Raw genomic sequence first — 12,158 nt, forward strand, 5'->3', positions numbered from 1 at the left:
TCCATCACCATCATATGCCACAGTTTGTTCAGCCATTCCCTAGTTCAGGGACTTCCCCTGATTTTCCAAATTTTTGCCACCACAAAAAGCACAGTTATAAGTATTGTTTTACAAACAAACCCTTTCCCATTTTTATTTCATCTCTTAGGTATACAAACCCAGTAGTGGTGTTTCTGGATCAAAGGACATGCATTCTTTTAAAGCCCCTTAGGTATAATTCCAAATTACCTTCAAGAATGGTTGGGTCAATTCACAACTCCACCAGCAATGCATTATTGTCCCAATTTTGGCACATCCCCTCCAACATTTAATATTTTTCTTTATTGTCATATTGGCCACTGTGCTAGGTGTAAGGTGATACCTCAGAGTTGTTTGATTTGCATTTCTTGAATCAGGAGAAATTTAGAACATTTTTCCATGTGATTATTGATAGTTTTTATTTCTTCATCTGAAAACCGCCTATTCATATCCCTTGATAATGGTATATTTTTCAAGATGAATATAAATCTAAAAAAAATGTTTTCTCAAGACGCTACAGTCCTTTTGCTGACCTTGAAAATGCAGTTGTTTTGGTAACCAATTAACCTTTTTTATGCTAATTATAATAAATATACATAAATGAACATAATAATTAATATTAAAAATAAACAACATTAAAAGATAAGTCAAATGACATTTTTTTCTAGTTAGTAACCTAAATTATTACTTTCATTCATTTAAATGGCAGCATTTCATTCCTTTTCTTAATATATGTTCCTTTCTCTGTGGCTATTCTTAGGGATGTCTCTATGCTGGTAGGCTACATTAGTTTCTTCATCATGATTCCTGCTTGGTGGAATATCTCTTCCTGGCCACTGTGGGGACTGATTCTCATTGTTTACTTGGCTATAAGAGCTTCGGGCTGGTGGAAGACAGCCAGATTACAAATGATTCTAAGAAAATACAACATCCAGCTAGAAGATACAGTAGCAAATAGCCGTGCCTTTACCAACCTTGTGAGAAAGTCTTTACGACTCATTCAAGAGACTGAAGTCATTTCTAGAGGATTTACCCTGTGAGTCCATTTTTCACTTCTTTTACAAATGATTTTTTGGGGGATCTTTTAGAGATAAATATGGATATTTGTCACACAGGCTGAGAAGTATATTCGTTTCTGTGTTCCATTACAGTGATTGTAGAGCATGTATCATTTACAAGAAAATGAAATGTTTTATCCATTACTGAATTAATAATAACTCCATATATTCACAGTGAAGGAATCTACACTTAGACCAAAAAAAATTCTGTAAAATATACTAAATGTGAAATTTAATTATGTTTTTAAATAGTATTTTGCATCTATGTGTTTAGTATATCATTTAAAGATCCAGAATGTTCTGTGAACATTATTTGACTGTCAAAAGTCCTTTCAGGAATCAGATCATTACTATGATTACTGTTTTATAAATGGAAAAATCACAACATTATAGAGTTGAAAGAGTCCTAAGCAACCAGGAAGCCCAACACAGGTGTGAAGTGGAAACCCCCTATGGCAAGGCAGACCAGTAGTCCATTGACAACATGCAAGTAGGAGTAGAACAGAGGTGGCCCCTTCCACTCATTATTAGTAAGTTTTGCTCACATAAAGCCTATATTGGCCTCTTTGTCTATTTACACCCATCAGTCCTACTTCTAGTTTCCTTAATTCTCCAATGTCTTCATATGACGTTCATGTGGCATTGAAACAAGGCACCTCACCATGATGTTTATCATCCTCTGGATGTTCTCCAATTCATCAGAGTCTTTCCTAACTTCAGCAGCCAGTGGGGAATATATAAGACTATTGCCCCCCTTTCCCTAGAAGCTACATCTCTTCTAATGTAGCCCAACATGGCAGCAGCTTTTTTGACAGCTATATCATACTTATATTGAGCTTGTAGTCCTTTTAAAAAAAAACCAGACTTTTTTCAAACTATTATCTAGCCATGTCCACCACTATCCACCAGCTCTGGCCCTGCCCCTGCCCCTAGACTTTCCTTACTCCCATTCATCCTCGACTCAGTTAACAAAGTGATCTTCCTAAAGTGAGGATCTGATGTCACTCACCCCAACTCAAGAAAATTCCAATGTTTCCATCTTACCTGCAGGATCAAATCTAAAATTTCCTGTTTGACTCTTAAAGCCCTTAACTGGTCACCATATCCTTTGTAGTCCAGTGACACTGATCTGTTTCTTTCTGGTGCATTAGCTCTCCCCCATGCCCTCCTCCTCTTGGCTTCTCTGACTTCATTCAAGGCCCAGCTAAGAAGCCTTTCCCAGCCCTTCTTAGATCTTAGTGCTTTCCCTCTGAAACAACCTCCAATTTGTCCTGTCTATATCTGTTGTATATACTTATTTGCATGTTGTCTCCTCCAAAGATTGTGAGCTTCTCAAAAGCAGAGACTGTCTTTGGCCTTCCTTTAAGGTAACCCTAGTGCTTAGCTCAGCACTTGGTCTGCCAAGTGCCTAATAAATGTTAGTTTCCTAACAAGCCACCTTGGGAGGCTAACTTTTATGAACCTAAGTAAAGAATTTTACGGGTATTCTTGTTATATTTCACCTGATTAGATTCAGCCCAGTATTCCGATTTATTAAGCTGGAATCTGACTGTGACAGCCATTGTTTTAGATATCCCTGCCAACTTTTTTCCATCTTCAGATTTTATAAGCATGCTATCCATTCCTTTATCCAAGTCATTGATAAAAATAATTTTTTTTAGGTTACACAGTACAGGACAATATGCTAATCCTTGAGGCACCCCCCCCCCCAGACTATGAGGGAGGTGACGGTTTGACCATTCAGTCAGGTCTGATTCTATTTCATGGCACTCATCTCTCTATTTTTTCCTCAAGAACACCATGAGATACTTCATCCAGTGCTCAGCTGAAATCCAGGAAAAATCATCTTCCCAGAACATAGAGATAAAGTTCTTGATGATTTCCTAGCTGTTTCCTTATTAATTTCTTTTAGAGGTTTCCCTCAGCCCCCACCCTATCCCCACCACCAAGAATCCAAGTTAAACTCTTTTGTCCATAAGTTCTCAGACCTTGATATATTCTTGTCTTTAAAAATCAGGATTCTGTTGGCTCTTCTCTGGTCCTCTGATACTTTTTCCCTAGCTCTAGGGAGCTAAGAAAGTAAGTGACTCCTTTTGAGAGCCAAGTCAGCGGTCTCTCAGAGGGGAGGGTCCTTCTGTCTAGAGTATGGCGGTTTAAATGATGAGAGGCACTGTATGCTCAGTCCTGTGTCAGGCATCACACAGTGCTCTGCCATGTCATAGAGGTTGGTTTATTTTATAGGTTCAGTGAGTACATGCTTTTCTGACACAGTCATTTTTCAACATACATATTTCCATAGAACCTAACAACAGACGCTAAGCCTAAGGAGATAGTCAACGAAACATTGTTGCTACAACAGAGATGGAAATAAATGACATGAATAGGGTGATTTGGAGGTTAGTCCCTCCTGAACTATGGAATGACCAATTAGGAGAATCATTGCTACTTTTGGTCAGCTTTCACAATCACAATTACTTAGGAGATGGGTAACAAAACACTTCATAGCTAGGTACAGGGTTAGAGGGCAATTTGAGATAGACCAGAATTGGGATTTTCCTCAATTTCCAAGTTGTATATTGCTTTTGCTTGATTCGGGCACCTGGCATGGTTGCTTGGTTATGAACCAGCAAAGTATATCAGTAACTTGTGTTTCAAAGGAATGATTAATTTACCTGTCATGCTTTGCCTGCAATGGGTGTGAAGTGTTTAAGTGCCTCTGCTTGAAAGAGAAGGGAGGAGTAGTGGGTTTTTAATTCTGTGATTGTAATCTTTAGGGGTTATAATCTGGGGGGGCTTAAAGTAGGATATATATGTGTTAACTTTATAAGTATTTGCTCTCATATTATTTCTCCTGTATTGGGGAGAGAATAATAATCATATCAATTCCATTAGTTGGGGAAGTTAGAGAAGTCACACAGAAGGGGGTTCAGTGGATGCCTTTTTTTCTGAGGGCTGCTTTGCAGTCTCCATTTCCCCAGACAGTGACTCTGTCAGACAGCAGGGGTGTAATGGCTCTCCACAGATTCCCACTGTCTTTGTCATGTACCTTATGTTCCTTGTGAAAAAAAATGTTAGAAATAATCTTTTCCATATGTTGACATGCTCTCAACATCCTCAGCTACCACTGCCACACACTAAATAATGCTTGCTTATTTAAGGTAAACATGTTTGTGACTAGCTAAATATTTACTACCTTGTTAGAAGCAACAGAGACTGTAAGCTGCTTATTCACCTGGCTGTGTACTAAAATGTTTATCAGTGTCAATGCTTTAGTATAGATAAGAACAAATAAACATGTATATAATGCCTATTGTGTGCTAAGTACTTTTCAAATATTATTTCACTTGATTATCTCATTTAGATAAAGCACAAGTATTAAGTGAGATGTAGCAGTTGTTGCTATTTTAAATTTCAACTGTAGAAAGCACATGAAGAGAAGAAATCTCCAGATGTTATTGAACAAATAACATTTATAGAATGCCTGAATTGTGTTCCTTCCTGACAAGAATAAACTGAATGAGGCAATTTCTCTGCTATTATTAATCCCTTGGAAAGAAAATGCTGTAACTTTCCTTACAAACCAGTTCAGAATCTAGCAGACTAAAGATCAATTAAACTTTGTCTTTTTAAATGACTCTTAGTAATTTAATTCCATTTCTTATTTTCTCATTCTTGGATCATAATGAGAGTATGTATGGCTTTACTTTTATTCTAAATTTGAACATTAGTTTACTGATGTAAATACATAAAGCAGCTACTATGTCTAGATCTTATGGAAAAATGAAAATAAACTTGGTACTTCAAATTAATATTTGTTTCTAGACTTGATAGGATCATAGAACAGGGACTTGTAGGAACCTCAGAGGCCATCCAGTCTAAACCTTTCATGTTACACAGGAGGAAACTGAGACCCCTAGGACTTTGCCTAAGGTCACTCAGGAAATGATTGTCAGGGGGAAATTTTAAACCAGACCCTCTGACTCCAGAACGAGAGGATTTCCACTATGCCAATGTCATCATCACAACTAACATTTATATCTTCTGTGTGCCATTTACTTGACTGTTACCTCATTTGACTTTCACAACTACCCTGTGAGATAAGTATTATTATTATTCCCATTTTACTGTTGAGGAAATGAGCCCTTCGAGATTAAATTTGCCTGGCGTCACACAACACAGAAGTGCCTGAGACTGTGCTCTATGCACTGGACCCCATTACTATTTTAACTTGGTTTGGCCTAACTCTAGACCCGGCACTCCATGAATTGTTGCACCTTCTAGCTGCCTCTGTGCTTTTGAATATTTGGAAGAGGAGAATACTCTGCCTGATAGGCAGACAGTCCCTCTATCTTCCAACAATGCTATGCCCACTGCAACTTTCCACCACTTTTTTCTGCCAAATCAAAAATAGTAGACTAGCAGAAGAGCAAACATGGAGAAATTTGTGTTCACTGTAAAAGCTTCAGATTGAAATTAGTCTTTAACAAATAACTGTCCAGGGAGCAGGTAGAATAGTAGATAGTCAGAGGGATCTGGGTTAAAATCTGGCCTCAAACACTTCCTGACTGTGTGATCCTAGGCAAGTCACTTAACCCCAAATGTCTAGACCTTACCTTTATCTTAGGTCATTAATAAGATAAAAAAGTAAAAGTTTCGGGGTTTTTTGTTTGTTTGTTTTTTTTATAGCATTCTGACTTTAGAAGGAAACAGTTCTAAAAGAAATCCAGAAGTATAGTAAAAGTGAAAATCAGGAGTCTCTAAAGAATCTTCAAAAACGGATTTTTCTGAAATGCTCCCTTTAAAAATGACATCCTTGTTTTAGAAATCTCTAATTTTATGGTATACCCTTATATTTGCTTTGGAAAAGTTATGGATTTAATTTTAAATATTTTTTACATTATTGATCACATATGCCATAGGCTAATTGAAACTTAATAGATCACTTGAAAAATAAAGATTTGACCTCATGTACATCCAACTAGTACAGTGTATATTCCATCGTTACAAATTGATAGGGTCCATTAACATGTTAAACTTATATTTCATGGAGCATTAGGTATTTTTTCTCCCTGAGTAGTTGGGAGTATATTAGAACTATTGTGGGGGCATTTAACATGTATTTATGATGCATTCCTCATTGCATATTGTTTCTTTTGTCATCCTGCTTTCTCATATCATTCTGAGGTCAATGCTGATCAAAACATATTGGTACATATTTTAACCCTACCTTCAAAATTAGTGTTTATCCCATCATTTGACATTTCTGCTTTTAAAGAATGTTTCTATAGTGAATTTCACTCTACAGAAGAGGACCAAAACTACAAATTAATAGACTTGGAGAGAGGCCACAAATTACTAAGTATAATTAAGACTTTCACAATGTAGAGTCTGTTTCCTTTTAGAACTCTTAACTTTTACAGTCTACCAGTGACTTCTGTAGTCCATTCATTTGCATTTCTGAGTCTTTCCAAAACATTAAATTTTTGAAGTCCTGAAATAACTCAGAAATTATTCTTTTTTGTTTGTTTTGTTTTGTTTAACCCTTACCTTCTGTCTTAGAACCAATACTGTGTATTGGTTCAAAGGCAGAAGAGTTGTAAGGGCTAGGCAGTGGGGGTCAAGTGACTTGCCCAGGGTCACACAGCTAAGAAGTGTTTGAGGCCAGACTTGAACCCAGGACCTCCCATCTCTGGGCCTGGCTCTCAATCCACTGAGCCACCCAGCTGCCCCCTCAGAAATTATTCTTGATAGAGATGTTTGGAAACTTTATAGACAATATACTTGCAGACATGTGCCTGCATCTTAAGAGGTGGTGAGATTGCACATGGAAAAAAGTGCTTCTAAATGTGCCTCAATAATATCTGCTATATGCTTGCCAGGATTCCTTTATCACTGTATTGAAATAAATTTTTCAGTTGTCAGGGATTTGATTTCCTGTCATTTTCCTTTTATAGAAATATCTGCTGGTTAAATATATTTTTATCCATTTTTTTCCACATCATTGGGATGGGAGTACTTTTTAATATTTCGCTTAATATTTTAAATGAAGAGATAACTGAAGAGAAGTTGAAAAAAATAAATTTGTTGTAGATTTAGAACAAAAACTTTAGGACATCTGTACAGTTGTATCACATTTTACTTTTCAAGTTTGCTTGACAGGGTCAGTGCTGCTTGCCCATTCAACAAAGCTGGACAACATCCTAGTCAGCATCTCATCGGCCTTCGGAAAGCTGTCTACCGAACCGTTAGAGCCAACTTCCGAGCAGCAAGGCTAGCCACCCTTTATATGCTGAAGAAATATCCTTTTCCAGCTGTGATCATCAAGATATATGTTTGGGTATTCTTGATATATGGATCAGATGAGACTTCTAGAGGCTGGCTTAACTGAAAGTATTAATATATTTTAAAATAATATTATTATAGTATATGTGTTACATTTATACACACATATATGCATATAGATATGTAATATGCCTATATTTCTATGTTGAAGATTTTTTCCCCATGGATTACTATAAAATTAAAGATGAATTCTAAGGTAAGTTTGAAAGAAAGGCAAGGTCTAGAAATGAGAGTTCCATCTTTCTGCCCTCAGTGCTTAATTCAGTTTGAGAAGAAAGAAAATAATTTTTCTTCTCAATCCTAGTTAAGTAGCATCCAAGGATGAAGTACTTGGTACTGCTAGGATTTTAGTTCTTGGCACCCTTCCAGAACTGGGCATCTTGGTGATTGAGGTGTCACTAAGAAATCAGCTTCTCTTTCACAATCTATATAGCAGTAAAATATGCTATATTTCATGATTATAAAATTAGTAAAACAGGGAATGAACCACATTACCAGAAAACAAAAAAAAATATGAAATCTTAAACAACTAGTCTAATTATAAATATTTTATAAGGCAGGAATATTTTATCTGAATTGTTGGTTTTATCAGAGTCAGTTTCTATAAACTGAATTGCTCTATAATGTAAAATTTTACAGAATTAGGATTTTATTTAGTAAATGCCTGAGGGATTTTTATGGCAGTATGTATGCATACTTGAGACAAAATGTAGAACATACAGAATGCATAGTCAGTGCAATAAACATTAACTGCCCACTCATACTGGACATTATGTTAGCCCCTTTAAGAGAAACAGAAGTTTTGATAGGAAACATGGTTCTCTAATGAAGCTTACAGTGTAGTAGTAAACATAACTGAATATTTCTTTGATATATAAAGATTTTAAATTGTTTTTAGGGTCATCATTTTGAAGATAATTTTAACTACTGTAGGTGCAATAAATTGTCCTGACTCCCAACTCCTTCATCAATGATGCAAGTTTTCATTTTGTATAATCTTATTTTCAGTGCATTTTCTCGAAATTTGTCCCTCTGCCCTAAAAATGGGATGGAGTTCATTGTTTGGAACCCATTTAAGCAAAACTTGTCCATCAAGATTTTATTCCATGTAACCATGACTATCCAAAGGGAAGCCATGCCATATGGATTGTGTAATTAATGGAGTAAAAATTGTTTTACTCCTTCTTGTTTGTTTCCAGGGCTCTCTGGAATTATTAATTTACCCCTGTTGGCATACTGTTAACTCCAGTTAACTTATTTAAAAAAAAAAACAGTTATACTTAGCTTCATTACTGCAGTGATTAATTCATCTGCTAGGTTTTTCTTAGTACCCTTATATATGATATGCTCATATAATCCAAGCCTAAATAGATAACTGCTGATATTGATATTTTGTTGTATATCTATTTGACTGGTTGTAATCCTTCAGAAAAACTACAGCAACATATGAATGGGGGGCAGCTAAGTGACTCAGTGGATTGAGAGCCAGACCCAGAGGCAGGAGATGCTAGGTTCAAATGTGGCCTCAGACACTTCCCAGCTGTGGGACTCTGGGTAAGTCACTTAACCCCCATTACCTAGCCCTTACCACTCTTCTGCTTTGGAGCCAATACATAATATTGACTCTAAAACAGAAGGTACAAGTTTAAAAAAAAAACATATGGATGGGAGATAATTTGCTTATACAGACATGATATATATTTTTCAAAGTGTTATAACAATAAGATTTTACATACATTATTCTCCATTTCTCATTTCGAAGGCTCCAGGAATTTTGTCAAACAGGTTTGATTTTTATTCCTGCCTGTACTGATGAAATAAATACTAATGAAATTAAAAAAAAAAAGACTAATGAAATAAAACTGTGACTGACAGCGTGCTACTATGCCTGTCTGGCCATAGCCTGTCCAGTACTGACTTTCCCTTCTTTAGGTATCTTTGCCAGTTTTCTAGATAAGAGGTGAAATCTGGTTTGCTTTTGTTTGTAGTTCTTTCATTAGTTATTTGGAGCATTCTTCCATATTTGTTGACATTTTGAAATTCTTTTAAAAACTCATTAATATTCATTCATTGACCACTTACTGATGGAAAAACAGCTTTTGGTCTTAAAGATTTCTATTAGTTTCTTGTTTATCTTTTTTTTTTTCAAATCTCTATCTAAATTTTATTTTAGTTTTTAATTTTAATTTTATTTCATCAATTTAGAACATTATTTTTTGGTTACAAGAATCATATTCTTTCCCTCCCTCCCCTCCCCCTACCCTTCCCATTGCCAACGCACAATTCCACTGGGTATTACATGTGTCCTTGATCAGAACCTATTTCCATGTTGTTGTTGTTTGCACTAGGATGATCATTTAGAGTCTACATCCCCAATCATATCCCCCTTGACCCATGTATTCAAGCAGTTGTTTTTCTTTGGTGTTTCTACTCCCACAGTTTTTCCTCTGAATGTGAATAATGTTCTTTCTCATAAATCCTTCAGAGTTGTTCAGGATCATTGCATTGCCACTAATGGAGAAGTCCATTACATTCAATTGTACCACAGTGTATTGGTCTCTGTGTTCAATGTTCTCCTGGTTCTGCCCCTCTCACTCTGCATCAATTCCTGGAGGTCATTCCAGTTTCCATGGAATTCCTCCAGTTTATTATTCCTTTGAGCACAATAGTATTCCATCATCAACAGATACAACAATTTGTTCAGCTATTCCCCAATTGAAGGGCATCCCCTCATTTTCCAAAGTTTTGCCACCACAAAGAGCGCAGCTATGAATATTCTTGTACATGTCTTTTTCCTTATTATCTCTTTCGGGTACAAACTTAGCAGTCCTATGGCTGGATCAAAGGGAAGACAGTGTTTTAGTGTACCTTTTAGGAATAGTTCCAAATTGCCCTCCAGAATGGTTGGATCACTTCACAATTGCACCAGCAGTGCATTAATGTCCTGACTTTGCCACATCCTCTCCAGCATTCATTACTTTCCATTGCTGTCATGTTAGCCAAACTGCTAGGTATGAGGTGATACCTCAAAGTTGTTTTGATTTGCATCTCTCTGATTATAAGAGATTTAAAACACTTTTTCATGTGCTTATTAATCATTTTAATTTCTTTAACTGAAAATTGCCTATTCATGTCCCTTGCCCAGTTATCAATTGGAGAATGGCTTGATTTTTTTGTACAATTGATTTAGCTCTTTATAAATTTGAGTAATTAGACCTTTTTCAGAGGTTTTTGTTATGAAGATTGTTTCCCAATTTGTTGCTTCCCTTCTAATTTTGGTTGCATTGGTTTTATCTGTACAAAAACTTTTTAATTTCATATAAACAAAATTATTTATTTTACATTTTCTGATTTTTTTCCTAACTCTTGCTTGGTCTTAAAATCTTTCCTTTCCCAAAGATCTGACATGTATACTATTGTCTTGTATATCTTGAATATCAGATACTTATCAGAGATACTTGGCCCAGCAATTTTTATGCTAGTCAACAATTTCCTTCTTACCTTTATTGTATTAATTTTATTCATGGAAAAGATTTTTCATTACATGTAGTCTAAAATAGCTCACTTTTTGTGGTCCCCCCAACCACAACTAAAATACATTTTACAACTGGGAAAGAATGTAATCTAGTTCTCCTCTAATTTCTTTATGAAATGATCTTTAACATTAAGGTCACATATCCATTTTGAATTTATTGAGGTATATAATAGCAGCTAATAGATAACAATTGTTGTTCAGTTGTTCTGTTTTTGTGGCCCTGTGGACTGTACTGTTCATGAGGTTTTCTCTGCAAAGATGCTGGAGTAGCTTGCCATTTCTTTCTAAAATGAAGGAAGGCAAATAGGGTTAAGTTTCTTGCCCAGGATCATACGGCTAATAAGGGTCTGAGAATGGGTTTAAACTCAGGTCTTCCTGACTCCAGGACCAGCATTCTATCCACTGAGTCCCCACAGTACCTCTAGCTAACATTTATATAGCACTATTATATAACAGGCACAATGCCAAATTCTTTAGAATCCTAAGACATAGGTGCTATTATCTCCATTTTACAGATGAAGAAATGGAGGCCATCACATATACTACACTGGCAATGAACAAATTCATTTTTTTCTGAATTGTTAGATCACTTTTCTTAGGTTTCAGTGAAAATTCATTTTAGAGTCACGGGTTAGATGATAGTAAAGTTCTTCTGAGGATTTACTGTTGCAGAATTCTTCCTAGAAAAGTATGGCATGGTTTACTGATGTTTTTATGATCTTTCTTCCTAATATAGCTGCTTCGTTGAGTTAGCCCTTAGATGAGGATATTAGTCAGAATGTGAAATGTAATTACAGCGGAACTTACATCATTGTAGATCCCAACATTTAAGTACTATATAAGACATCAACTGTAACTGTAACATTAAATATTTAAATGTTTAGTGTTATTGTACCTTGGAATTCTGTTAAACCAAACATCAGGGGCTTGAGAAAAATTGGGAAATTGGTGGTATTTGCAAAAGGGTTGTTCTGGTAGTGACATATGATGAAGAAAGTGTAGATATTGGGAGTTTTTATTTGATTTCAATGGTCCTGGGAAGTGCTAGTGGAATCTCTTTCCAGTTCAGGTGCCTAGGGCCATGTAGTTCAGGTGGGACAGAAGCTAAGCTGGAACACCATTCATCTTGACCCCAAAACTCACTATCCACCACCTTTGATTGCTGCTCAGTATGAATATTGGGATGAGGCTCATGTTCTTGAAAT

The 12,158-nt window shown here is 36.0% G+C and overlaps 1 protein-coding gene across 6 annotated transcripts in view; it reads left to right on the plus strand.

The window, feature by feature from the left end:
- VEZT (vezatin, adherens junctions transmembrane protein) overlaps positions 1-12,158 on the plus strand; it is a 75,230-nt gene that overhangs the window by 34,448 nt on the left and 28,624 nt on the right. For 3 of the 6 annotated variants that reach the window (XM_007503224.3, XM_007503226.3, XM_016425726.2), the window contains 2 exons: positions 779-1,054; positions 7,224-7,373. In XM_007503224.3, the coding sequence (XP_007503286.1) occupies positions 779-1,054; positions 7,224-7,373 (426 nt within the window). The remainder of the gene's footprint in view (positions 1-778; positions 1,055-7,223; positions 7,374-12,158) is intronic. The other 3 variants (XM_007503225.3, XM_007503227.3, XM_007503228.3) reach the window with 3 other exon arrangements.

The sequence above is a fragment of the Monodelphis domestica genome, chromosome 5, assembly GCF_027887165.1.
Source record: "Monodelphis domestica isolate mMonDom1 chromosome 5, mMonDom1.pri, whole genome shotgun sequence".
NCBI classification, from domain to species: domain Eukaryota; kingdom Metazoa; phylum Chordata; class Mammalia; order Didelphimorphia; family Didelphidae; genus Monodelphis; species Monodelphis domestica.